Source organism: Caenorhabditis remanei, chromosome X (assembly GCF_010183535.1).
Source record: "Caenorhabditis remanei strain PX506 chromosome X, whole genome shotgun sequence".
NCBI lineage: Eukaryota > Metazoa > Nematoda > Chromadorea > Rhabditida > Rhabditidae > Caenorhabditis > Caenorhabditis remanei.
Window position 1 is genome coordinate 15,685,676 of NC_071333.1, and position 27,560 is coordinate 15,713,235.

Consider the following 27,560-nt stretch of genomic DNA (forward strand, 5'->3'; position numbering starts at 1 on the left):
CCTGAATTGAGAAAAATTGCATTCTGAAAATACGTGTCTGCTGCGCGTATGTTTGCTCCATCAACCAGATAAACGGGAACAAAAAAAGAAAAGAGGGTAGAAAATAATAATAAAACGCTTCTTCTTGCCACTTGTCATCCTTTCCTCCTCTTTCGCCGTTTTACAATAACATGTGCCCAATCCTTCACATTTTCTTTGTCCTTCTCCTCCATTCTATTCTTGTCATTTGTCTTGATCTGTTCTTATTCTCATCAACATGAGAAGCTCGAACTGGTAATTTTTCTTTCCATCTTTTTGTGGTTTCATCAAACCGAATAGCTCTATTCTTTCCTTTTTCAAAGGTAAACAAATAAACTGATTACTAGAACCTAATCAACTTTTCCAAATCACTGAATAACAAATGATTTCAGATTTCGCTCAATGAGTGACCTTTGCAACGGTTTTGAACCACAGAACTATCTCAGAGAGCGGTGTAAGAAATGCTTTCGTCCAAAGGTACTTTTGTCTTGAAATCCGACCTTCACCGACCAAACATTCACTATTATTTTCAGGATAAACATGTCGAGGAAGCTACTGTTACCTTGTCTACACTGAAGAAAGAACGACGGAGAAGTTGGAAAGCTGCCAGTAATCTAGATAATGGTGGACCTGATGATGGTTAGTTTTGGTGAAGGACAGTATGAAAAACGGAGCATAAAACTTTTTTATCAAAATTGGAACCAAGAATCTCAACTTCAAGTATTTACCCTTTGACACTTATCTGATCAATATGAATCTTCTCAAAATCCAAGGACAAAAAGATTTTGAAACTAGATTGCACTTCGGCACCTTTTTTTTTAAACCCAACAAATATTTTTTTGTTCCTGAAAAATTTGAAATGACAAATTCGTAATTCGGTGAATATGCCGTTTCTAAGGTGTGACTCTGGCTCCAAAAATCTTGTCTTCACATAAAATCAAATGATACATCTGTTTTCACACGGTAGACATAGGTGCTCTTTCTTCCAGTTATTTTTTTGGTTTCAGAGAAATATATAAATCAAATTCGTCTAAAATCGTAGTTTCTTTTACATCACCAACCACCAATTTGAATTCTGTCTGACATGTGATATTTATATTAAAAACTTTAACAACTATCATTTCATTTTGAAAAATTTGAAACTATGTTGTTTTATATTTATTACAAGCGTGTCTTTCGAACCCAAATTTCTTATGATTCTCGGAAATTGAGTTTCTTTAGTAACAAAACAACACCTATCAAAGTTTAGCATACACGAACATACTTTTCGAAATAAACCTGCGTGTCCTGAGTGAACGTCAGACTGAAGAGAGAATAAAAAATTCAGGAAGCTGATTTTTTATAAGAAATTTTTAAAGTTCAGTGTACATTCTAGTTGACGTATGCATCACATTTTTTGGACGTCACTGACTAATTGTCACTGAATTACTTCATTCTAATTTCTGTTTTACGCGCTAAAACTACAATCGGTGATATTTCAGACAGGGAATGTGATGTAAATTACAAATTTTCTGTTTTGCGTTTTGCGCTGCTCAAATGACGTTGATCCTCATATTTCGGTTCTCGCGTTCCAATATTTCTCTTCCACACGTGTTATTTCAGAAATGTCATCTTAGTGGAAATTTCGTACAATTCCTAACCTTTCGTGTAATCCTTGGCCTAAAAGCGTAGGAGTACGGCCTGAAAACTCCTCTGGGTATTAAAATACAAATCTACTTACCACAATTTCCTGTGCTCACAAAACGGAGAGCTCTTCTGAGCAGCGCAGAGCACGACTTCTTCTTTTTTATCCTCGCACTCACTTTTCGTTTCCCATCGTTTCGTTTTTGTGATTTTCGACAAGCGCATCTTTTCCATTCCACTTTAAATTGTCTTCCTTTGTGCATACTTTGCAAGGTCATTTCAGTTTTTGATTCTAGAAAGGTAGATATGGGTAATCAAATCACGTGTGCTCCAGCAGATGACCACGACAATAATTCTATACACTCGTACTTTTCTGTCACGTCTACAAACGGAAATCTGACGGATAGATCATGCCGTGCTATTGAGAATGGGAATGGGAAAACTGTAAAGATTTGTAAGTTGGATATATTCAATATGAGACTTTTTTGAAGGTTAATATACTCCAGGTTGAGATTGATTTGGTTTCCGAAAAACAACTGAAACTACCGTATCTAATCTTAACTTTTTCAATATTCCAGATGACACAGAAGCGCTATCCGTATCTTCCTACCTATCCGCCACATCAAAAGGAATGTCATCAACTAAATCATGCGAAAGTGTAAACGACACTAAAAGCATGGTGACGGCGTTCAGTGGTAGCATTTGTGAAGAAGAACGGGCCATTACACCAACAGAAAACGAGGTAAGTGCAGGATATTGCGAATATTGCTCTTGTTTTTATACGCCGCTCATAGTTGTACACACAATTTCAATTTTTTTGTTTTTGTTTGGTCTGTGTTAATAATAAGAACAAAGTGTGAGCTAATCATTGAAAAAAACAACAAAAAAAGCTATTGTTCGCACTCTTACATGTACTTTTTTATCTTTTCCTCCTACTCATCCCTCCTTGAAAAACTCAATAATGTTTTTTTTTCAGACAGAGTACATCCAGACTCTAAAAGAAGAAATTTCTCAGCTGCGCGATATCAATCACAGTTTGAAGGTTAGTAAGCACTTTTTTCTATCATCTTTTTATGTGTGTCGGCACGCTATTCAAAAGATGAATGAGTAGAAATCCAATTATTGTTTCGTCAGGAGGAAAAAGCGCAGTGGGCTCTGCGACAACGTCTGCAAAACGCTGAACAAAGCGAGTCATCTCTGATCAACATGCTCGAGGAAAGACTGAATCAGGCTGAAAATCAGATTCAGGACTATCGAGATGAAAACACTGTGCTGAAGTGTGAACTCAGAGAACTTCAGGTATATTTGTAACTCTGTTGTAACAAAAAAAAACAAAAAAAAACTTTTCAGGAGACCACGTTCGCAACATCAGACGAAAAGCTGCGTGAGAAAATCAGGACGACTGAAGGCCTATGTGACGAATTGATGGAAGAGAATGAGCAGCTGAAGGCAGAAGTGAAGGATTTGCAGCAGGAAATTGAAGAGATGCAGGACCAATATCGTGAAGAAGAGATTGAAGAATTCCGAGAACTTCAGAGAGAACTTGAACTAAATGCCAAAAACTGCAGAGTCCTTCAATTCAAGCTCCGTAAAACTGAACGTTGTAGGGACCAAGCGGAAGCGGAAAAGATGCACTCTGAGAAGAAGTTGGATGAGTATATGAACAGTTGCCCTGAAGCAGTAGCAGCTTCCATCAAGTCAGATAGTGCGAAAGTGAAGGAGTTGGAGTATGAGATTCGGGTCGCCAAAGAAGTATCAGTCAGACTGCATAATGAGCTTGAGCAGACAGAAGAAAAACGGTGCAAACTGGAAGATGAGGTGTTCTACTTGAAAGAGAAAGTTCGGGAGATCCAGACGCAGAATAAGTGGAGAGAAGCTAGAAATAAAACTGATAGTGCGGTGGTGAGTTGTATACAGCATACATATTTTGTTAATTAAAAAAAAAATTTTAACCAACTATCCTCCTTCCAGAAACGCCTGTCCGCTGAAATTGCTGCCAGTGTGCCAAATATTCCAGAGAACGAGATGTCTAAGGAGCTGCGAGATGCTCTTGAAAGAGAAATTGATCTACGCGAGCAAATGAGATTCTCAGAAGAGGATTTGAAGAGGACACAGATTCGCTTACAGGTACACATTTTCATTATCGGAAATTTCAAAGTTTTTTCAAATATTCAATACTTATCCCGCTCTTCCAGGATATTGAAAACGAGAACGAGGAGCTGCTCAAAAAGTTGTCGAAATCAAACAAGTTGCGTCCGCCAATGATTCGATCGGCTAGGTTGGTCACTGCGTGTACTTGTCAAGTGCGTATCTAGTCTCTGTCTCGTTATCTATGTTCAGATCTAAACATAGAAATATGTGAAAACATTTATTTCCACTAAACCTTCAATTAGATACTCGTCACGCACAAAAAATTTCAAATATAGAAATGTATGTAGTGCTCACATAATAACATGTTTCAGAGGGTTAGTACCATTATATAATGTTCTGGAAATTGGTTTGTTTGCGTGTTTCATTATTTTTACATTTTGCTTCCGCTTCTGTGTGTATGCGTTTCTTTAAAAGGGTTCCAACCTCTGATCTCCTATTTTTGGTTCATAATTTTCATGTCCACTGAGATTTGTCTAGACAATCATTTTCTGTTTTTGGAAGCCATCTTTTCTTATGTTCCGTGTGATGCTCATTGTTTTTGGGGCGTGGTGTCTGCAATTCCTGGTACTAACGGATTGGTTTCAGCGATGGAAATGCTCATTTGCAATTGGAGCTTGCCGAGAGTCAAGTGCAACATTTGAATACCAAAATCGAAAGATTGGAAAAGACCAACGATCACTTGAACAAGAAGTTGGTTTTGAATAATTGAACTCTTCAATATTAGTGATTTTTAGAATCGTCGAATTGGAGACAGACTGCAAGCGTGGCGGCGTGACCTTAGCCCATTCCAAAGCTGGCGAATTCAAATTAACACCCGAAATGGAAAAGGATATGTCAAAAATGATCGGGACAATCAGCGAGCTTGAACGTAAAAATCTTGAGCTCACAACTCAGGTCAAACAGTTGGAGAGCAAAACGACACCAAAGCCTAATTTTGTTGGTATGTATCTATTCTAGTACAGTATCATAACTGATTTGTAAAATTTATAAAATTTAGTTCCATCTGGCACGACAACGACCGAGTTGCGAAAAGAGCAAGAAAAACGAAAAGCGTTAGAAGCACAAGTAAACGAGTTGAAAACTACAGTATTCAAATCCGATAATCAGAAAGTTATCTCCCTTGCCACCAAGGTTTGTTCTTAACCACTTCAAATGTACTAATTCCAAATTTCAGATTGAACAGCTAAATGGTCAGCTGCAAATGGTGAACGAGAGATGTAACACACTTCACAAAAAACAAGTCAAAGACGGGGAGATCCAATATTCGGATGAGTTGAAGCGAAGAATCGAAGATCTCGAGAAACAGTTGAGTGAGAAATTGGCAACCGATGCAGTCAGTGAACTACAAGGAAAGGTTCCAACTATTGATGAGATAGAGCAGTGTTGTGAGGTCTTAGCTGCAGTTGAAACGCAAACTGGAAGGTTGTGCAAGCAGTTTGAAAAAATTGATCATGCTCAGAAGGTAATTGTCACTAGAATTGATAAAATTGACACTTTTTGGTTTCCAGGATGAACGACGTCGCTCTCTTTCTAAAGACAGTGGCGCTGCCATCATTGCTGAACTTGCCAATGTTATGCAGGAAATGAAACACGTCCACCAGAAACTTGACAACATGAAAAACGTTACTCCAAACTCTGGATTGTCGGTAAAACGTGTTCCCAGCAAGGAGAACCTTCTCGAAGCGAAATGCTCGAAATGTGACCAGCTACAAGCAACAATCGATGAGCAGACAAATGAGATCTCATTTTACAAAAAGAAAAACAAAGATTTGACAAATCAAGTACTTCAAACAGAAGATCGTTGGACAATTGAGATTGAGAAACAACGTCAGATATTTGAAAAGGAGATCAAGACACTTGGTATCAGAATAGCAGACGCGAAAAGGCAAAATGATGAGCTCTCTGAGTTGCTGGAGTCGAAATCCACTACTTTGATTGAGAAAACTCGGTCCTTGGAGGAACAAGAGGAGAGAAACAAGAGACTCAAATCAGAGACTGACTTGTTGAAGAAAGATATGCAGGTATATAATGATGAAACAACATTTTATTAGATTCCATGTATCTGTATTATTCAGGAAATGGAAACTGATAAAAAGACTGTGAAAGAGTTTGAGATCAAATACAAAAAATTGGAGAGTATCTTTGAAACTGAACGGGAGAAAATGAATGGTGAAAGAAATCGATCGAAGAATGAACTAGCTGCTATGAAGAAAATGAAAGATGATGCTGAAGAGCAACTTAGTGAGTCTAACTGCAGCTAATGAACTAATAAAAGTTTTAACATTCTAGAAAAACTCACAGAAGACCAAAAGAAGAACGAGGCATCTTGGAAGAGTGAAAAATCAAAGCTCGAGAAGGAAATCGTCATGTTGAAGAAGCAACTTCCAGATGAGCATGAAATGAAAGAGTCGACATGTAAGAATCCATAAAACTGCATCAAATCCTGACTGTCTTGTTTTTTTTCAGCAACTCCGAATAACTCATTTGCCGGGGAGTCCTCCCCACTCCGTCGCCAAGACAGTGAGAAAATGTTAGTGTTGGAACTCAAAAAACAAGTTTCAATACTGGAAAAGAGAACTGCTGATGCTAACTCTTCTCTAGAAGACGTGCGCATTCAGAATGCAGAACTGAAAGATCAACTCTCCAAGGTTCAAACAAGTTGGGATAAGGATAAGGAAGCATTCCAACACAAGACACGAAAAAGTGAAAAGTTGCGAACAGTAGAGATTGATGCCATGCAACAGAAGTTTAGTAGCAGAATGAGAATTATGGAAGACACTAATAAGGCTCTACACTCACAGGTTCCATCAGCTCACAGTTTATTATTTAATCATTTCTTTTTTTTTCAGCTCGTACTTGCCCGCCGTGAACGAGATACCAATAAAGACGCTCTTGCCAATTATGAAAAACAGGTGGCGGATGAAAGGAATAATTTGAAAGTGAAAGAAAAGACTGCAAGTGAATCGACAGAGAAAGTGAAGGAACTTGTAAGTCATCTATTTTTGTGTGATCTACACTCCCCGACTAACATTCCTCTTTTTTTAACAGAAAACTCACATTTACCATGTTTGAATTAACACCAATGAGCTTTGAATGTATCGTTCTAATTATCACAGTATCACGGGTCGCAAGTTTTACATGTAGTATCACAGGTGATTTTTGTGTTTTAATATTTATTTTGATATTTTTTGCAGTGTTGTGTGAAACAGGCTCTATGCTCATTTTTATTTGCAATTTTTTCTCTTATTGGTAATCCGATGATTCTTGTTTTCAGCAAAACCGACTAACGGCTAAAGAAGAAGAATTAGAACGCTTGAACACTGACTTACGGTTAACAAAAGAAGCACGTAAAGCGGATCAAATACTATGGAATATTGATAGAGCTAGAGGTCGGAATGAGAAAATAGACAATACTGACTCGGTAGAAACTATTCGAAAACAATATCGAGATTGTGAAACGTTCTACTCGAAAGAGATGGATCGTTTGAACGACAAGATTACTGAAATTACTGCGGAGAAGAATAGGCAGAAAAATGAGGCACAGAAGACTATCAGAGTGCTAGGTGAACAGATACGAGTGCTGGAAATCGAACAGAAGAACCTGTCGCAAAATAAGGACAGTCAGCAAGTGGTGAAGGTATGTGTCTTAAAGGGTTAGTGCCTAAAACTTGTTTTAAATGTCTTGGTTTCAGGAAATGATTGAATCTGAGAGAGAACGACTTCAACAAATTGTTCATCTCAACGAACTGCAAAAGCTTACTCGAAAGTACCGATTGAGCAGTATCATTGACCAACTTGCATATGTTAGTGAGGCAACTCGCAAGACATCGCGTGAAAACGAACCGGATGGAATACGGTACATCATCAACCAGCTAACCGTTTTGAGAGACGACGAAGCAGCCAACAATTTGAATCCGTAAGTATCGGTAGTGTTAGAGAGAAACAAGTACCAAAAGAGTTTCAGAGATGAGAGAGCAGGATCTGTGCTCGGTGAAAAGGCTTCAAATGGGTATGCACCGTCAATCTCAGAATGTGGAGAGGGAACATATGATAATATCAGTCAATCTTCATTCTCGATTCGATCTGTTAATAGTGCACCATTGAGGCATGCCTATAGGTAAGTTCCACACACATTTCTTGACTGTGATGAGTCAAGACAACTGTTAGATTCTACTTCTTACTTCTATTTGTCATTTTGTCACGTTCAAACTTCTTTCTATCACTTTTTTTTCTCTTTTTTATATTTCTATTTATTGAAAACACGTTTGATTTACCTAATTCCTTGAGAAACAAATTTTCAGTTTATTAGTTAGTCCAAACACACAACCAACTCCCATTTTTGCATGGCTTCTCATTTTCTTTTCACTATCATTTCCAGACACGCTAACCTTCCTATTCCAACTACCACCGCTTCTGTTTCCCACACAATCAGTGAGACAGAACCGTATTATAGTAAACCGGAGAAATTGAACATCGTCAGCAGTTACACCACAAAGCGATCATTCAGGTAACTTTTCTTTGGGTTTCTTCTTTTATGTTTGTTTCCGTGCAAATTTTTATTTTTCGTTGGGTTTTTTTTTTCTGATTAATCATTTAACTTTTGTGGGGAACTTTCTTCAAACTTTATTCAAAAAAAATGCTACAGAGATACGAAAACAAGAAAATACTATACTTCTTACTGTATTTAATGAGATATGTTAGTACCTCGAGAATCAAAAATTCTCACTTTGAACTAATTGACAACTTCCAGCACTGAGAGCTCAAGCGGATTTGATAAGTACGGTCGTCCGTCAAGACGAGGTCTATTCTATGAACCATCATCTAGTAATAATCTTAGTGAGTGTCACCTACACACAAACTTATCCAAAAAGTAAAACATTCAAGATGTACCGGGTAGAAAAACGTCCAACGAAGAGTACTCCATGAGTCGAGCTGCTTCATTTGACAACCGCAGCCAATATAGTGAAGACGAAGTGACTGAAGATGGAAGAGGGCCTCGGCCGAATAGCACTGGAGCTAATATTCTTTATCGTGTAAGACGAGAAGAACTAGCTCGTGGTGGTCAACCGTCTGTCAAACTGATGGCAAAGGCATTTGAAGCAATTGATGAGCCTAGAACTGATAAAAGAGGATTCTTTGGTATCCGGAAGTCGAGATCAGTGGAGACCACCCAGAATGGAAAAACCAGTAAATTTGTGAGTTGATTAATTACGATGACTGTTTTGATGATAAAAATTGTATTTTAACTTCATTATTTCAGGAGGAAGCAGCTAACACAGCGTTGATGCATAGTTTAGGTCAAGTTGAAGAAGGTGTCAGCAGTAATTATGCAACATTACCTAGAGGTATAGTAATAACAATGAATCAAGAGAGAAATTCGATTTCCAGGTGGTCGAAACCCATTCAAAAACATGGGATCTCGTCTCGTGGAGCGTGTGCGCAGAAGTTTGTCAAGATCTAGCAGGCAGTCTCGAGACTCTGATAGAGAAGACGAGATTGAAGTTCAGGTTTACAAAAAGGTACGGATTTCTAAATGCTTTCCTTGTGATATTGTAATTTTCAGCCCGAGAAACCAATTTCGTCTCCAAAGAAGACCAAAAAGAAGTCAGCCGAATCGAAAGCTCGCAAAAATTCCAGCAACATCTTGTCGTAACCTTAATCTAATATTGTCTTTGTTTTTTCATATATCATTTGTTACCAGTCTTATATTCACATCTCTCTCCCCAATAGATATCCTCTCAGTTATTTGAATTATAACGACTTTTTTGTCCACTACGTTGCCATTTGGATTTATGATATGATTTCAAGATATTAGAAAGAATGCTCATGGTGTTCGGAAGATTTTATTAAGTCTTTTGAATTTCAAAAATTAATTGTTTCATACAATAAAGTATTCAATTTGTTACAAATGTTCAGTTATTAAAAAAACTTGGTTTCAATATTTTCAAAATTGGACTTTTCAAATTTTTTTGAATATTAAGGCCTACCAAAAAACAATTTCATAGTGTGTCTTCGTCGTCGCTGAGAAAGATATCCTTGTCGTCGTCTTTGTCCTCCAAGTCGCTGCCGTCGTCTCCTCCATACACCTCGACGTCATCGTCATCGTCTTGGTTCTTAAAAAAAAATTTTTATTTAAAAAGTTATCGACGCTTTGATTATTACCGTTCCGTCATCAGCTACAATTTCCCAACGTACTGACTGGGCTTCCAGGTCCGATCGGAGGAGACGTTTGAGCTCTCTTTCAATCTAAAAACAAAAAAAATAGTTAATCCATCATTATGAAATGTGAATACCTCTTCAACAGCCATTGTCTTCTTTTGCTTCTTCTTTCTAAATCTTCTCTTTTTCGCATTTTTCATTGGAGGCGTAATCCCATGGGGGAAATGGAACTCTTTGACTTTCTAAACAAATTTAATGGGTCAAAAACCAACAAAGATAAAAAACCATACCTCCTTTGCTAACTGTCGCGCAGTTTTCACCACAACTGTCGATGCTCCCTCTCCAGATTCTTGTTGCTCCTCTATCTTTGGCTCCATGTTTTCAGATCCCTCTTTTTGTGATGGCTTCTTTTCTTTTTTTGAGATTGGCATTGCCTCATCACACATGATGATTTGAGAGATGTTGGTTACCTTATACAGAGTCATTTTGTCCAGTGTTTTGTGAACCTGAAATGCAAAAGATTGAACCAATTATCATTTTTGTGTAGGTACCCACCTCGTTGACAGTCGGGAGATCCAGAATTTTGGCTGGAAGAATTTGATTTCCCAGCCGTATTTGAACCGTTCGGTTGTCGTCATGAATGTTGATTCCGAGTTCTTCGGCATCTGGCGCGTCGTTCACCGCTTTCTCCATACGGTTTACAACATTGGCGGGGACTCTTAATATGAGATGTTCCTCCCAATCGTCCGCCTCATCGTGGTGCTAAAATATTTCTAGTTGAAGATGCCACAAATAGTTTAGTCTTACAAGGGAAGTCTTTGGAGACACGATTTCAAACGTTCTAAATACTTGGTTATAGGCATTTTTGACTGCGGGGAGCCCATTTCTGTCATCAAAACCTGCTAAATGTCTTTGCGAACCGAGTTATGAGTTCTCAAATGTTTCATATGGTTAAGTTTTTTTTACATGCAATTCTTAATCGGCCACGCGGTTCCTATAGTGTTTCCCGGTGGTTTACCTGTGCTCGTTTTTGGAATGGAAGAAATGGACTACACGTAGTCTAAAATACCTATACCCAAATTTGTAGATTGTTTGAAAGCCGCTTCACCAAATACTTCTCCTGATAAATATAGGATAAAAGAGAAAACTCACTTTGGCCACTCTCAGGTTGACTGAAATTGGTGGATTTGTAGATGTCATGGTGGTATCTGTAAACGGAACAGTGAACAAATAAAAATCACGCAAAGAAGTACACTTAGAGAAGGAAAGAAAAAGTGAACGAAGAGTATCATCGCGCAGAAAATGTCAATGTTTTGTAATACATATTCTCGCCTCTCTATCGCGAGAGTGAACAAATAGAGGAAGAACGAAGGACTGACAACGAGAGAATTGGCGAAAATTTTAAAAAGAGAGAGTGAGTGTATATTGTTTTGAAAAAGAAGAAATAGAGACAATAATGCACATCTCTTCTTTTTTTGAAAAAAGACGCATTCTAACTGGTAAATATACAACGGATTGGGAAGTGGGAGAAGAGGGAGACACAAAATGTGGAACTAGGAAAAGGAAAACATGAGGAAAGAAGCCAAAACGTTGAGAAATTTAATTATAAAAATGTCACACGACATGATCTGCAAGTTTGATGTCTCTCTTTTTTTGGGTTTTGTTTTTTACAGCAATAGGCGCGCGATGTAATTTTTCTAACAAAAAAATAAACTAAAAGTTTAATGCTAGTTTTCATAAATACGGAAAATTTATGAATAGCCTAGGTTGAACAAACTAGAGAAGAGAAGAATCTGGGAGATCTGGGAGAGGAAAAGTATTTCGAAAAATACGCAATCCAAATATAATAATGACGTGGAATTATGAATCAATATGCATCTAAGACCTCTGAGGGCCAACGCAGTCCGCCCAAAAGGTTTCCCTCTCTCTCTCTCTCTATGCACACAGAGAGAACGTCTCAACTCTTCTTCTCCCTCCCCCGCTCTCCTACACATTCTTCCCAGTGACTTCTTCTCCCATCGCCCGCCATGTGTGTTCCTCCCAGTCATTTTTCCATCAACGTCTCTTCGACAGCCTACAATTTATCGGTGGCCTTCTATTCCTGTCTGTGCAATGGTCGAGAGAAGAAAAGGTGTTATTCATGAGACAATACGGATGAGATAATGAGTCTACACTTTGAGTGTGACCTCTGGTTTTTGACGATTGGAATCTGACCAATGAGACGATATCATGAGATGGTGACACAATTCAAATTCTTGCAAGATTAGGTTTTCAGATTTTGTGTTTCAAGGATTCAGACAGACACAATATTACAACAATATATTGAATTGGTTTCTTGAACTTGATCAGATAATAATAGAACAATCATTGAACACTTGGGTATTGGAAGCTCCAACTGATGGGAAATATAAATCACAAATGCCCATATTTTACAAAAATAATGTTCAATCTATGATGGCGACATGTATGTTCAGAATTTCCTCATCAGATTCTAAACTCCATCATGTCACGTATGATTCAGCGGTAGTTTGATCTTTTTGTCTTATGCCGACAATTCAATACCAGTCTACATACAGTTTCATTCTGGAAGATTGATAGAATCATCTGTCTGGCTGGTTCCCCATATAAAAATGATGAAAAATCTGAGTTTCACCCACCACGAAATTCCTGCAATATCTGTCAGTTTACGTTTGTGTTTTAAATTAAACGATTGATAGTTCTGATTCTTCATTTTCGTGCTTTTCATATTTTATAAAATTATGACAGTTTGATACTGCAGCTGAAAAATCTAAACATTTCTGGAGATTCAATTTGTTAATCTTCTTTAATATATTTTTGACCTTCAGGCATAGTGACATATTTTGCTGAAGGTTTGATTTATGAGTGACAGCGATGTTGAAACATTTGACGAACTTTGAGGTTTTCAAAGTTTTTTTTTAAACTGAAATGTGTACATCCTGTAAAAGATTTTTCAGTTAGTATCGAAATTTCTGCTTCTGCTTCTGCTTCTTCATCCCATCTCCAGTTCACCTAATTTTTCAGAGTGCTAACCAACACCAAATCTAGCTAAAAGGCAAGCTTACCCATTCAGATGAGAGAAATCCTAATGTTGTTTTACACCGCCTTTGCTTATCTCATGCACTCTTTCATTCACTTTTCCGGCTGAGCCTTTCGAGCTGCTAACAATAAGAAGATGAAGTGAGGAAAATGAGAAACAATTGAAAGGGAGCAAAAGAGAGCAGTTGTCCCTTCAATTTGGAACCGACTCGAGAGCGATGAGTTGTGAGTTCACATTTTGTGCCAATTTACCTGTTGAAATATATTTGATTCCTACGAAAGTTGGTTTTGATCTCAAATAGTTGTTAAATTTTTTTCGATCGTTCATATTTTATTGGTTGATATTATAAAGTGGAGTCATACATATAATTGTAGCCACTCAACATTTAATACATCATTATCCGAGTTTTTATTATTTTATTCCGTTTATTTTAGTGCACATATTTATTGTTGTAAAAATAATTTTTTTGTTGCAAAAAACCATATCACCGTTTGCAATTAGTGCCAATACCAATCTTCTCATATTTTTTGGAAATTACGAACTTCAAATGATACAGGTCGAATTTTACTTCTCAATTTTCTATAATTCCATGGTAGTTTCGTTTTTAGCACATTACCAATATAAATTGAATTTTATAATTGCATACCACATGACTCGTTAATGAAGTGTAGTGATCTTTCTTCTCTTTATTTTTCTTTCTTTTTTCATTCATTACGGTAGAAACACCAACTCTCTTTGAGATTACAATCGTCGAAAAGAAAGAAAATTTGTCATGTTCTCTCTTCCTTTCTTCCACCGCGCCTCTACGTTCCAAACATTACCCCCTATCTTTTTTTTTGCACTCTTCTTTTTCTTCATCCCATTTTCTTCATTTCATTTCATCTCGTTACTTCTTTTTTTCTCCCGCCAACCCGCTTAGGGTCATAAACCTCATCTCAACAAAATGAATTTAGGAAATGGAAAAATGGATAGGGGGAGGGAATGAGAACGAATGTGCAATACTGCACTCCAATTTTCAAAAGATCCATTTTTCTTGATTCCAAGTCTCTGGTTACTTGAGTAATCCCTACTTTTCCCATTATCTTCTGGCATAGGAAGTCCAATCTAACTTCTTCATAAGAGAAAAAAGGAATGGTGAACATGTGTATATATTTTTCAATACATTATTTATAACCGCAGTTTGTTTGACCACCATTCTAATGGTTTAGCAATCGAGTGACGAAAATCGGTTAGCCAAGTGTCCTTTTGAATAAATTGTTTAGGAAAGAACGCAAACGTTCGAAGAGAACATTTGGCTTTTATTTAGAAATCTCAAATTTACAAAAAACACAACATGGTAGTAGTTTCGTAACTTTTCTTCCTCATTTATTGTTTCTAATAAATTCTCAAATTGCTGCTTGTTCTGAATGTTTTCTAACACCTGCTCATATTCCTAATTCAAATATTCCAGATCATGAGTATCATTTCCCTCTCGTTTCTTGTGTTGTCATCTATTCAAATTGTAAATTGCGCCTACCAAGAAGAGCCTTACCACACGCTCACTGTTCCGTTCGGTACCGAAAATGGTGGGCAGACTACCGAACAGGTATTTATGGAGTTTCATTGTCATACCGGTAAGATTTTTGTCTTATCGCTTTATTTTGAATTTATGATGATATTCCAGTGCTCTATGACAGAAATATGGCGATGAAAATCACTTTGAATTCTTCGGAAGAAGTGTTCATGGCGATGGATAAATGCGGCATGAGAATTTTTGAAACAACGGAAGATACTGATAATGCAACATTTATACTTGGAAAAGAATGGGTTGAGACAATGCTGACTGGAATTGACAAAACTTGTGATGTCATCAATGAATATGCGTAAGTTTTTATTAAGAATACCCTGAAGTCAATTATAATAATTCAGTGCTAATTTCACATTTGACTGTAAAGGACCCTGCAATGGAACTATCACGTTTTCTCTACTCGAAATCAATCCCGATGACCTTAAAGCTAATTATGAAAAAAGTAATTCAGCAACAGAAGCTATTCCTTTTGAGACATTAGCGGAAGAAGTGCCAGCAATTGCCAATGCTGAAATGGGAGTTCTTATCGAAGCAGGTGACTCTAAAGGAAGAATAGAATTTCAAATACCAAATTAAATACATTTCAGTATTCTTAAATCCTTCCCTTCGTCTCGAATTTGATATTGAGTACTCCACCGATTACATCATGACACTAAGAAAATGTAATTTGGAGTTTTTGAAACTAACTGGAGATGGGAACCCAAAGAAACATGTCTTGACATGGGAAGAGATCAAACTGATTCGAATGGTAAAACTTACCGAGTGCCCTGAAAACCGCCAAGACACGTGAGTCATGAAGACTTTTATTTTCAATTTTCAATTATATTTCAGTGTCAAATTGGCAATGACCTCCGTCCATCCAGGATACGGCACTGTTACATTCTCTATGACCAGAAACAAGGTGAATTTGCTTCATCATCCAGCAAACGACTACACTTCAATGATATTGGCTCGTGGTGTGCCAAAACACGACTCTACTAGGAAAGCAGTGCCAAAAACAAAAATGAGCAATACAGTAGGTATTCGATTAGTTCCACTAGTCATATTTATTGTTTCTTATTTCACTAATTGAGACTTTCAATGATAAAAACCTCAATTTGAACTTTAAAATTTTTCTCATTTTTCATATTTGTTATGTCATAGCGCCTTCTGTGTTTCCCTGAAATTGATCGTCACTGTATTCTCAAACACTACTTCTCAAAGTTCGGATTTCTTATATGAATTGTTTTTCATGACTGCCTATGGATATATTGCATTGTTTATTGCAAAAACAATTATTTTTCATTTATTCGACCTTTTATTATTTATTATGAACAAAGAAACTCCCGTTTTAAAATCAGAAGAACGACGTGAAAAACGATAAAATTGATGACACTTCCTCCATACTTATATCAAATCGGGCGACTCCGATATTGTCGAGCATTTTCTCAGGATGAATGAAACCATCTACCAGATCAACAGTTCTATAAGTTGCAGCCACCAGAGCACTTTTCTCGATAAACGAGCAATTCAATCGGGAAACCACACATTCGCCAACTTTCTTCAGTGCGGGTAGAAAAGCATTGAAAGATCGATCCTTGACTTCACCACTGACCAGAATCATATTTATACAGTGTTTGCCTGTCACCACAAGTTTTTGATACTCCTGAAACTCAAATAATGAGTGAGAAGTTCGAAAACTTCATTTGACTTACTTTACGGATGCATTCAAATCCATGACGGTAAATTTTCTCTCCAATGAAGTAAAGTGCATCGTAAATATGTTTTCCAAGTTTCACATTCGTGCAGTTTGAACATGAATTAAAGCAAGATGCATTTTCAAAATCTTCCATAAGTGACAACATGATTTGTTTATCCATTAATATGGTTGTATCTTCTGAGCCATTGTTATATTTTACCTAAAAACTACTTTATAATCACATGTAGTCAGTTGATGGGAACTCACTGCAACATTTGTCAAACATGTTTTAATCCCTTCGAATTCTTCATTGCAAGTTTCAGAAGATTCTTTTGAAACATTAAACTTCATAAATCCGTCATCTAGATGATCGGCGGTGACGGTAAGAAAAACATAATAAAGAAACAACAGTAGCGAATTCGATTTGATCATTTTCTATCTGCTTCTATGGTTGAAAATAAAACGAAAAAATGTCCCATCTTTTATGTTGGATAGTTACACAACATTCATACAGAAGTGACAAATCTTTTCAAAACATGACGGGCTGTTGATAGAGCCTACTGTGGTTGGTGAGCAGTTTTGAAGCGGTTAAGCATCAGTTACAGTTTATTTTTAGACTCAGCCGTGGAAGTGTTGTAGATGATTTATACTGTATACAGGAGCTACAATATTAAATGGATTTAATTGAATCACTGGTTTTGGTGAAACCTGCGCATTCCGCATACCGTAAAACATGTAATGGAGGCGCTCCAAGCTGTGCCTGATCGCAGCGGTATCTCGGTTCTTATAAAAAATAACAAAAAGCTGCCAACTGGCAAAATATTGCCTAATATTCATAGAATATTTCTTCAGCAAAAAATTTTTCCGTATATTTAAAGGCAGCCGAGATAGGACTCCAACGTTTTGCTAGCGGGTGCGCCTCTATTAAAAGTTTTAGTGTAGTGTATAAATAATCAGATCTTTCTTGACTTTGAAGGTGATATTAAAAAAACAAATGTTTAATGGGAACAAGTATTTATTCATTAAAATTTAAAAAAGCATAAGCAACATTTTAAGGGATATATAGTAAAAAGTCACATCAAAGAGTCACTTCAGTGCTTTTTCATCAGAACATAACCATATGAAACATGAGAAACATAATACAACTCATCAAGCTTATGTAATTTGTTACACCAGACGAAAAAACAGAAGGAAGTCTGTATTCTGCAGATATTCTTTTGCTTTCATCCCGTGCTCTTTGAAAAGTCTCCTTTTCTGAGTCATCACAACCCGATGTTTCAATTGCGAAATTTGTGCAATTCTCCAGGATGTCACTGCTGCTCAAATCAAATGTATAACGTTTCAAACAGTTATGAGTGGATTTCTCAAGGTCGGTTCCATTCTGGAAATAAAAATCTTGGTTCTAATGTTTTTTTTGTATTGCACTCACATTTTGCAGACATTCAATACCCTTCAAATCATTGAAAATTCTTATGGAGTTTACAATGAGCTGTCTTGCAAAGTTGAAATTCTGGCAATCGGAGTACGCCAAACAGTCTGATTCTGCAAGTTCACCAAGATATTCGTCAACTTCTTTTACCGAAGATTGAGTAAAGCTGTCAAAGTCTGTGAAATTCCATTTTGCCTGAAAAAATCATATATTATTTTGTGAAAAAGATTTCGGCCCGAAAACGTACGTTGAAATTCTCGATACAGGTATTTGCGAGAGTAATGTTTTCTCCACATTCAACGGAAAAGTTGTTATGTCCGGACTCTATGATTAGATTATTGATAAGATTGACATTAGGTGGAAACAGTATTCCAAGATTTGGGAACAGAGCGACTATTGTGAGGTGAAGCTGAATCATGCCGGGTGTGACTGGAAACGTTACGATCATCCTTTTTATGCTTTCTGTTTTATTTTTTGAAAACAAAATGACGAAGGCTTACTGTGATGATTTCCCAAATGTGAAACAAATAATAGACATGGGTTACGGTACTCTGACCGTTTTTAATATATTTTAAATTGAATGAAATCAATCAAAACTAATACTGATGACAAATGTATTCCTTAAAAGCTTAGAAGATGACAATTAATTAAATATAAAGAACAAGTAAAATACTTAACGACAAGAAAAATTGAATGATATCTCCTTGATTGGCAACATTAGTCGAAAAATAATTAGGAATGGAGTAATCTTCTGACAACTTGATGGTTTCATTGAAAAATTTATTGATAGCTTTCATTTGCTCTGAGTCACATTTGAAGGTTTCGATGACTGGTCTGCTGCATTTCTCCAAAAACTCTCTGTCAATCGCTTGCGGATGATCCTTCAGACACTTGTTAAAGTTAGCAAGAATATTACTCGCTTCCTGAAAAACTAAAGATACAGTATTCTACATTTAGTAACGAACCTCCTCCAGACAACCATAGGCCCGTTTGTATACGTCAGAAACAATGTACGTTGCATCATAATAAAAGTCTCGAATATATTCAACTTCAGTACAATCGGAATGTTTTAAACATTGTGTAGTGGCAATTTCGTAGTGATACTTGTCAAGTTTCTCATTGGATAAGTCATATATAGACGTATTCGAGATGTTGTGACGAAGCTGATATAATTTTCTTGAAACATGGCATACTGTATACTTACCATAATCTCGTCAACACACTCTGTGGAAATCGAAATTTCTCTGTCATATTTAGCAGATGGAGTGTATCCAGATTTGTACATGACGCTTGCAAGATGACTGACATTTGCTGGGAAAATGAATGAAAGGCTCGGGAATAAAGCAATAACGGCAAAATGCATAATGTCGCAAAACGTCAAAGGCTACGTGTCGATGCCTTATATTCAGAGTTTTCTTAGAATAAACAAACCTTAAAGGAAAATTCAATCAAAATATAAAACAATCATTCTCGAAAAAAAGGAACTACAATGCCGTGCAATATGATAAACTATTTTGGTCTATTCAGTTGAAAATGTCAACATTTAGAGTAACATTGATTTTCACACAAATTAATTTTTTATAAATTATAGATATCAAAAATAGAGCTCCATTTTTGTAGCTACAACTTTGTAGGTCGGCCACTCCTTAGCATGTTATATCGGAAAAGTGGTTTTTTCGTCAAATCATTTGATTTTAATCCAAAACAGTGCGATTTTTGAACTATTTACGTCGACTGCCTGTTAGGATGTGCCTTCACAAAAAATAGTCAAATACAAGACATCGGAATGTATCATTTATGAAAAATCATTGTGCTACCATTTCTACTAAAAAACACCAACATTGTATACTTTATTGCACTGTACTGTTCGTTTGCTGGTCTGAAAATTTGCCTTGTTTTTTTATTTCTGTGAACAGTTTTCATTAGATAAACCCCAGTGTCTCCAGGTTGACATTTATTCGATAAACTTCAAATTATCAAAACTTAAAAAAACAAAAACAGGAAAATGACTGCGAAGACCATTGTTGTTGTCAAATAAATCATTTTTCCTCCGGAGCTGTTTCTTGGGATATAGATTTCTTCAAAAGAATCGGCTGATTCATCGGAATGATCTCCAACTTTTTGACCCAGTATTCTTATTTCTTTGTCTAGGATCTCTATTTCTTTCCCTAAGATCTCCTCCCTTTTTTCCTCATCTTGTGGTTCGGATGCTTCTGAAATATTTGACTATGTGATTGAAAAGTAATATCAAAAGCTTCTCACCATCCAAAATTTTAATACGCTTATCCCAGTATGCTTCTGTTGTTGTTTCCTCAGAAGATTTGATCCAATCAGTTTCATAATCCTCTGTGGTTGATGTTGAATCAGTTGTGGATTCTGATTCGAAAAGAGTGGATGATTCATCATTTACAGTTGTTGAATCAGCAACGGTATTTGTTGTTTCAGTGGTCGATGTATCTTCAACAGTTGTGGAAGACACCTCAGGAATTTCTGTTGTCGATTCAGTGTTCTCTGCTACTGTGGACGATTGTGTTGTGGTAGATGGAACATCAGTTGACGTAGATTCCTCACTGTTACTATTCTCATCTGTGTCTTCATCCACATTAGAAAGACAGGATGTGACATCATCTCCGGACATAATTCCCTAAAAGTTAAAGTAAAGAAATAAGTAGGTTCTTGATTCACTCACTTCAAATATACATATGTCTGCTTCTTCATAAATATCTCGCAACATGTCCTTGAGCTTGGATCGAACTTCCGTTTCAAAAATTTCGGCAGAACACCTCCAGCTGTTCAAACACTTGGCGTTGTTCAGTTCTTTCAGGAAGATCTCTTTTTTGCTGTAATCTTTCCAGTAGTCTCGGGTAAATGCCTCATGTGTATCCTGAAAAAAATTATAAATTAATAGAACATCGATGTATATGACTCACGAAAAAGGGTTCAAGGCAGACTTCAAAATCACGGAGTGAATTCTTGCACAGTTTCTCTCTTGAATCGAGTTCAAGTGATTCAGTAACACCACCTTTGATGCGGTATGTAGCAATGTAGGGAAGTAAGACCAGTAAAACAAATCCAACCTTCATGTTTCCGGTGTGTGGCTTCATCCAATCATATCCTTGTCTTTTATGATAAATCGAACACAAAACATCCGTATTTCAAACAAGAAAGATTGAATAATGTTGATAGAATCCCCTTCTCTTGGCACATAGCCTGACATCATATCATATTGTCTGACAAGAATACTCTCCTCCCACAAATTTTTCATTCTTGGCATATTCGTTTCAAATGCATTCAATGGAATCTCTAGAGCTGTACTGCGTAATCGCGTTTGTCACATTTATGGTGTTATCACTCATATGGCTATATCAACGTCGGGATGAAGTTTGAAGAATTTCATTTATTTCGAATGTCAGCAGCTCATGTACTTTCTTTGATTGATTTATTTTTCTTTTATTTCCCAATTTAATAAAAAAATATGAAATGCTTTCAAATGCTTTCACATGAGTCAGTCTTTTTTGTCACCTCTCTCAAGTTTCTTCTCCGTGGTGTTTCTATTTTTCTGATCGAACCCCCCACACATTGTTGAGACAATAATAACATGGACGATAATTCTGCTGAAAACTCGATGAATTCAAGCATATCCTATTATGAGTAAGTTGCAATACTAAAATTATAAAGGAATAAGTTATTTCTAGGAATCTCACAAAATTCCTCCAACCAAACTTCATTGTTATGGTACCGAAAGGAGAAACTAGCGAACATATCAGTCAGACTTGGTCTATGGTCAATATGATTACTTCCAATTCTGTGGTAATTGCGGCCCTATGCATCTTTGTATTTCTCATCATGATGAGTAGTTGTGCTGACGTATGGCTTACACCAATCGCGGAAAGAGTAGAACGTTTCTTCAAAAAACCACGAAAGACTGAAAATTCTATCCCTTAATAGTTTTAAGTATTAGTAGATGTGCTGATTTTTATTTTCGGTTTTCATTTTCCAAAATAAATTCATTAGCCACCAAACAATGAAAAGTGAAAAAAAATGCAGTTTCCAGAGATTCCCAATTCAGATCATATAATTAATAGATATAATTAATAAAATGATATATATATATATATATATATATATATATATATATATGCTTAGTTATTATTCGAGACAGGGTAGTTTTGCTTCTGAGATCTGTCTATTTCTTGTCGTGAATATTGTCTTGGTGGTGAGTAGAAAGGATTCGCAGTTCTGAAAGGAATGCGAAATTTTTATCTTCTAACTTATAATTATACTTTCCTCCTCTATAATTTTATTTTTCCGTTCTGTTCTTTTCTTCATTTCACTTTTTCCTATTTTTGAAGTATATAAAAAGAACCCACCTCCCTTCGACGACTTGCACATTGGTTTTGTCGGTTCTATAGTTTGCGCGATGGCTGTTATTTCTTTGTCTTGGTCTTCTAATGTTCTGCAAGACAGTTTGACTACAAAATCATAAAAATAGTCACTTCACTCACCGTGTCTTCTCGTTCTTTTGGCTTGAGATATGGATGTGCACGTAACTTTGGTGGCGTTGGAATACGGAGTGACATTAGTGGAACAGGTGTTGGCGGGCATGTCGGGAAAGTCAAAAAAGGGGGACTAATTTGAAGGAACGGGTTGAAAAGTGGTGGGAAGAACGGGAATTGTCCGTTGAGAACATCCATGACTGAACTAGCAGTTCCCATGCCAACTGGAAGAGGTGGTGGAAATGGGAAGAGTGTTGAGTTGAGAATTTGGTCGAACGGGTTTGGTGGCAAGGGGACTTGTTGTTGTGGAATTGGTGCGAGTTGAGTAAGAGGGGACGCTTGTGGTAGCTGTGGAACAGGTGGCATTGGGGGAATGGATTGTTGTCCTGGAGGAAGTTGTGGAATGTAGATGAACGGGTGTCCATTTGGGTGAAGCCGCACTTCCAAGTTGTTAGACATTCTAGAGAAAATTTGTGGAAGTTTTGGAGGAAAACGCGATAGGGGAAGCAGTTTGATAAAAAATGTTCACGACTAAACGTCTAATAGGCACGGCAACTCATAAAATAAAGGAAGCGAAAAATGGGCATTTCTGATAGCAATCATAACGGAAATCTTTTTACATTTCCTATTGGTACTATGGAAGACTAATAAAAGTAAGTGGGAACAAATAGGAATAAATTTACAAAAAAAGAAACAGCTAGGCAGTTTTTTTCCTTTTTAAAGCGAATTGATAAGACCTCAGTGGCAATATGTAATTGATATTCAATATAGGTCAGTTGAGTAAACAAATGTACTGGAGAGCGATTGTGTTTGAATGAAGGTAATAAAAATCTACGTGGAGGGAAGTGTTGAAAAAGTGATAATGGTCTTGTCTTGTTGGGTGGAGTACTGAAACTAAGAAATGTGTTAAAAGATAATGGAATATGCAAATTGTTCTTGGAAGAGTGGAAGTATACAGCGTGGTGGTGAAATTCAAACAGCTTCTGGTCGTATTCAAAGTTTTCAACAAAAGTCGAGGACAGATAGAAGATAGAAACCAAATTTTGTTTACTTTTCTTTGGTGGCTGCCTATTGTGCGGTTGTGACCTGTATGAGTAACATACCTAGATTCAACGCCAAAAAAGAAGATAGAACTATTTGAGACTTGAAGAACTTCCGGCTAACTTTCAATCTAACTAAGTGCTTCAAAAAGAAGAAAAAAAGATAGTAAATCCAAGGACTACTGGTAGTAAAGTCAACTCTCGGCAGAGCAAGAAAAAGAGCTTCCAACCTATATGAAGAAGCAGAAAACGAATCCTGCCCATATTTCAACAACCCCTTCTATGGGATGTCGTTTGCGGCGTCGTTGAAGGAAGGAGAAGCGACGTTTCCATCTGCCACGTAGGGTTTGCATAAATCAAATTGAAACGGATTTGGTTGACACCCTCTCTCGAAAAAAATATATGATGGAAAGAGGAAAATGAAGAGGAGATGAGAAGTGTGGAGGTGAGTAGAAAGCACTCTATCTGTGTTCGATCTCCATGGTAATTTACATATGAACTCGTGGTTTGTTTATACAACAAACAACTATATATGTATGATCAGAAAACCATTTGATATTCACAGTAATAATGTGGTCTATATAGTAATAATTTTTTGCAAGAAAGACAAAGAAAAGTCAATATATCTTTGAATTCAACTTTTATTTTCTGCTCGGATGCATGCACTAATATCAGCCGTTAATTGAAATCCCGTGGGAAACGAAGTACACTCGTTTTTGGGTTTTGAAAAAGTGTCTCTATGAGACTCTTTTGCATCATCAATTGTTAAGAATGAACCTTGAGATTAATCACTAGAAGATGTATATATGTGGGAAATCTAAGTTACCGTAAAAATTGTATTCTCAACTGCCTCCACTGCCTCCCAGAGAAGTTTTGTGATTTCAGAAACTCATTAAAATTAAACGGAAAAACTTTTTTTGGACGTTCCATTTGTTGATCTTGAAATTGCTTATCACGCTACTTCTAGTCATAATCTAGAAAAAAACACTGAGATAATCATTTTCATGAATTCTGAGTATAGATGAGGTGCCGTTATAATACAGCTTTTACAGAACTTCAGAAAATGGCAGAATATTTGAAACATTTTGATTTTTTGACAAGAAAAATTCTACAATGAGTCACATGTCATGTTTACAGTTTTTGTCACTAGATTTTTTGCAGATTCGGATAACCTCGTGACTCGTGTATTTAGTCACCCGACTCGGCGGTTTCTTCTCATCATTGTGTTTCAGTTCCTAGTTCAACTGTAAATGTTTCTAATTTTTATTATGCAGTCGATCACTGTGAGTCAGAGTTGCGCGGAATTCCGACTTCCGACTTCCGACTTCCGACTTCCGGCCTGTTTTTCACTTCCGACTTCCGACTTCCGACTTCCGACTTCCGTTTTCAAAATTTTGCTTCCGACTTCCGGATTAGAAATTTTACTTCCGACTTCCGACTTCCCACTTCCGGATTACAAATTTTACTTCCGACTTCCGTTTTAGAAAAAATCACTTCCGCGCAACTCTGCTGTGAGTATTCCACCCCTCATTTTGAGTCACCCATTACATTTTGCAGACGACATAACAAGACGCTTACTGTAGACTTCAAGAAAAACAGTTTTCTCAATAACAAAAATCTGTCTTTCTCTATTAGTCATGTTTGGAGAGAAGGCTCGCACGGTACCGACTGGTACCGACTGGTAAAAACACAAAAACATGTTGGCCATAGATTTTGCGTAGCTCACAGTAAAAACAAGGATGAGTAACAGGATCATTGGCGTCTCTTCTCACTAGCTCCTGAAAAATGAAAATGTGGTTTTGTTGCTCTACTTTGACGTTATAAAAAACTATGCGGAAGAAGTTTATTTGTACGGGTTTTAGACGTATAACTGACAGCAAAGTAAAATATGGAGAGCATCATCAAGAGACAGAAAAGGATTTGATTAGAACGGAGATATCACAACTGTAAAAGAGAAAAAGAAAGTTCAGGAAACTGGTGAATGTAAATAATATAGTATGAATAACAAGAGAAATTAGTGAAGCGTAAGATAGTTTTCAGAACTAAAAAAGTTCTCGTATTCCGGCTCCACATTCACAGCTTTTCTAAAACATTCGTAATCGAGGCTTGCTCCGACTGGCATCCACTTCTTTGAACACATCAATTTCTCAACATTTCTACTGGAATAGTTGTAGTGCACCATGCCGGAAACCATATGCAAATGTTGTCTACCGAGAACATATTCAGGTTTCAACTTTTCAGTCTCCCAAATGACTTGGTTAACAATGAACTTGTACTCAGCAATAGATTCTATTCCATTGGGTAATCCGTTTTTCAATCCCAACACCATCTTTTCTATGTTGTATTTATGTTTGACCTTGTATTCGAGCATTCGAGATATCACATTGATGATAACGAGACATCCCGTACGTCCCAATCCAGAATTACTTTGAATGACAGGAGCATGCATTCCGCAAGTGGGAGAATATCTTGAGATTGATGCATTCCAAAGAGCATTGTGATCTAGAATGATTTGAATGGTTGGGTATCAAAGGAGCGCAGAAACATACGTTTCAAATGGTCAAGGAACTGTCCAAAACGCTCAGGAACAGGCGTATAAAAACCCCACGAGACGTACTGAATATGTGTGACGGTGTGAAGAACTGAAAAATATTTTATGTTAATTCAAGACTCTACCTAGTCAATTCACCTTTATTGTCTTGCTTTTTAACTGTCAAAACACGAGTAATATATCCTCGTGTTGCATCTCTTCTTGTGCAAGTGATAGCAAACGGTCCAAAAACGAGTCTCTCTTTTTCGTTGGCTGGGAAGTATATTTGTGCTTGATTGACGGGTGACGTGAGCATCACAATGAAAAGTGACTCTTTCTCCCAAATCATTTGCCAAAAATGGTGAGCTTTTTCCACAAACACACTGCCTCGGAGAATGTAATTCTGTCTGATTTGCGGATAGCTTATGAGAGAACCAGTCATCTCTTTTTCAGCGCGAGCACCGACTGGAGCTATGAAAATAGGTGTCATGTTGCCTGAAAATAAGAAAAAAGCAAGAAGTGAGGTTTTAACATACCTTCCACTGGCTCGTTATTAAAGAACAAATCACAACAACTTCGTTCTTTATTTTGTTTTGCTTCCGTTTCAATACGCTGAAATATGATACTTTGATAAAACCTGTTTAACTCACTTACATTGAACATAGGCACCCATAGATTACTCTTATCAATGATAGCTCTTTTGAGAGTAAGACGCTCAAGAACCTTCTCTACACCAATAATCTCGCTCAGCATTTTGAATAAATGACGATTCTCAGAGACTGTTTTCGCCTTTATATGGTTATTTCAATTAGCGGAAATTGTCATAGACTGACGCGACGACCATGGCATAGACCGTCTTGTTTTTAAGTTTTCAATTAGGAAGCCGACTCTAATCTCTTTCCGATGGCTTTCTTACAAAAATATGAATATTTTTCGGAAACAATACTTTTCAAAAAGAAAATCTTGTTTTCATTCATCGGGCCTTGTCCAAGGAGAGAATCCTAAAAGGAGTTCAAAGAAACTCAAACACAAATCAAACACGGAAAGCAATCATAGTTTGATTAGATAAGAGAAAAGTTACTCCCTTCACAATTATGGTCATCGAATCAATCACTTTCAGATCACGGTGAAAACTGTCTCTTACTCTGCTGAGATTTTCCTCCAAATACATTCAGAGTTTTAAAAATCATTTATGGTTTTGACTATTAAAGAGATTTCGTCCAATTGTTTCAGTTCAGGATATCTTTGAATCAATTTTCTCGGCCTTGGGTAACCGATGACAGCTCCGACATTCTCTTCACACTTTTCAAGTTTCTGATATCTCGACAGTTTCAAAAAACCATCAATTTCTTTTTTACTTTACAATAAACTCAGTAATCCGATGCCAGTTCTAATCGCTAAATTATATTCTCCCAGTCCCAAGATATCGTATGCTTGTTTCAGCTCATACTCTTCAATTTGAAAGCCAGAACCTTTCCTTACTACACTTTTCCAACCAATTTCTTTTGAATCAGCAGCTATTGACTCTGCTCGCACCCTCGGTTTCGATTTCTTCTTTTTTTTCGAAAAATTGAGCTATTTCCACTGAACTCAACAATTCTTTGCAAATCTTCATAATTCTTTTCTGTTTTATTTGGTACTAGGCTACAATATTCAATTCTGAAGTATACCTTCCAAACTGGTCACTCATTTGCTCTGTCCACTACTTCTTCCTAGTTCTTTCCAGATTTTGCTGATCACTGCAAAATTTTGAAATAAATTTAATAATCTAGTGACCATGTTCAGCTTTTCATCATCCATTCTTCAAAATT

At 36.8% G+C, this 27,560-nt stretch overlaps 9 protein-coding genes across 9 annotated transcripts; 3 read left to right on the plus strand and 6 right to left on the minus strand.

Moving 5' to 3' along the window:
* Positions 1-420: 420 nt before the first annotated feature.
* On the plus strand, positions 421-9,445 carry GCK72_025120 (uncharacterized protein; the record flags this gene model as incomplete). Its single annotated transcript, XM_053736206.1, has 27 exons — positions 421-495; positions 552-657; positions 1,925-2,095; positions 2,220-2,383; positions 2,618-2,683; positions 2,776-2,940; positions 2,992-3,543; positions 3,613-3,768; positions 3,837-3,919; positions 4,378-4,482; positions 4,527-4,732; positions 4,790-4,923; positions 4,967-5,254; positions 5,301-5,813; positions 5,868-6,033; positions 6,082-6,207; positions 6,259-6,593; positions 6,642-6,779; positions 7,067-7,429; positions 7,485-7,708; positions 7,757-7,909; positions 8,171-8,299; positions 8,543-8,628; positions 8,677-8,987; positions 9,053-9,137; positions 9,181-9,311; positions 9,356-9,445. 27 exons carry the CDS (start codon positions 421-423, stop codon positions 9,443-9,445), a joined length of 5,121 nt encoding a protein of 1,706 aa, XP_053579772.1.
* A 346-nt stretch (positions 9,446-9,791) lies between these two features.
* Positions 9,792-11,151, minus strand: GCK72_025121 (uncharacterized protein; the record flags this gene model as incomplete). Its single annotated transcript, XM_003098427.1, has 6 exons — positions 9,792-9,905; positions 9,955-10,038; positions 10,086-10,193; positions 10,242-10,457; positions 10,507-10,713; positions 11,104-11,151. 6 exons carry the CDS (start codon positions 11,149-11,151, stop codon positions 9,792-9,794), a joined length of 777 nt encoding a protein of 258 aa, XP_003098475.1.
* A 3,311-nt stretch (positions 11,152-14,462) lies between these two features.
* On the plus strand, positions 14,463-15,648 carry GCK72_025122 (uncharacterized protein; the record flags this gene model as incomplete). The annotated part of the gene is made up of 5 exons (XM_003098456.2): positions 14,463-14,622; positions 14,673-14,871; positions 14,918-15,111; positions 15,164-15,362; positions 15,408-15,648. The coding sequence occupies 5 exons, from the start codon at positions 14,463-14,465 to the stop codon at positions 15,646-15,648; spliced, it is 993 nt and encodes a 330-aa protein (XP_003098504.2).
* A 264-nt stretch (positions 15,649-15,912) lies between these two features.
* GCK72_025123 (uncharacterized protein) lies at positions 15,913-16,686 on the minus strand (the record flags this gene model as incomplete). The annotated part of the gene is made up of 3 exons (XM_003098449.2): positions 15,913-16,221; positions 16,271-16,474; positions 16,522-16,686. 3 exons carry the CDS (start codon positions 16,684-16,686, stop codon positions 15,913-15,915), a joined length of 678 nt encoding a protein of 225 aa, XP_003098497.2.
* Positions 16,687-17,359: 673 nt separating this feature from the next.
* Positions 17,360-19,046, minus strand: GCK72_025124 (uncharacterized protein; the record flags this gene model as incomplete). Its single annotated transcript, XM_003098447.2, has 6 exons — positions 17,360-17,635; positions 17,684-17,878; positions 17,931-18,112; positions 18,495-18,606; positions 18,649-18,859; positions 18,907-19,046. The coding sequence occupies 6 exons, from the start codon at positions 19,044-19,046 to the stop codon at positions 17,360-17,362; spliced, it is 1,116 nt and encodes a 371-aa protein (XP_003098495.2).
* Positions 19,047-19,666: 620 nt separating this feature from the next.
* On the minus strand, positions 19,667-20,766 carry GCK72_025125 (uncharacterized protein; the record flags this gene model as incomplete). The annotated part of the gene is made up of 4 exons (XM_003098435.2): positions 19,667-19,896; positions 19,946-20,327; positions 20,373-20,567; positions 20,614-20,766. 4 exons carry the CDS (start codon positions 20,764-20,766, stop codon positions 19,667-19,669), a joined length of 960 nt encoding a protein of 319 aa, XP_003098483.2.
* Positions 20,767-21,281: 515 nt separating this feature from the next.
* On the plus strand, positions 21,282-21,628 carry GCK72_025126 (uncharacterized protein; the record flags this gene model as incomplete). The annotated part of the gene is made up of 2 exons (XM_053736207.1): positions 21,282-21,334; positions 21,379-21,628. 2 exons carry the CDS (start codon positions 21,282-21,284, stop codon positions 21,626-21,628), a joined length of 303 nt encoding a protein of 100 aa, XP_053579773.1.
* Positions 21,506-22,638, minus strand: GCK72_025127 (uncharacterized protein; the record flags this gene model as incomplete). The annotated part of the gene is made up of 3 exons (XM_053736208.1): positions 21,506-21,608; positions 22,054-22,139; positions 22,189-22,638. The coding sequence occupies 3 exons, from the start codon at positions 22,636-22,638 to the stop codon at positions 21,506-21,508; spliced, it is 639 nt and encodes a 212-aa protein (XP_053579774.1).
* A 2,595-nt stretch (positions 22,639-25,233) lies between these two features.
* Positions 25,234-26,502, minus strand: GCK72_025128 (uncharacterized protein; the record flags this gene model as incomplete). Its single annotated transcript, XM_053736209.1, has 4 exons — positions 25,234-25,721; positions 25,769-25,861; positions 25,909-26,244; positions 26,400-26,502. 4 exons carry the CDS (start codon positions 26,500-26,502, stop codon positions 25,234-25,236), a joined length of 1,020 nt encoding a protein of 339 aa, XP_053579775.1.
* Between the last annotated feature and the right edge of the window lie 1,058 nt (positions 26,503-27,560).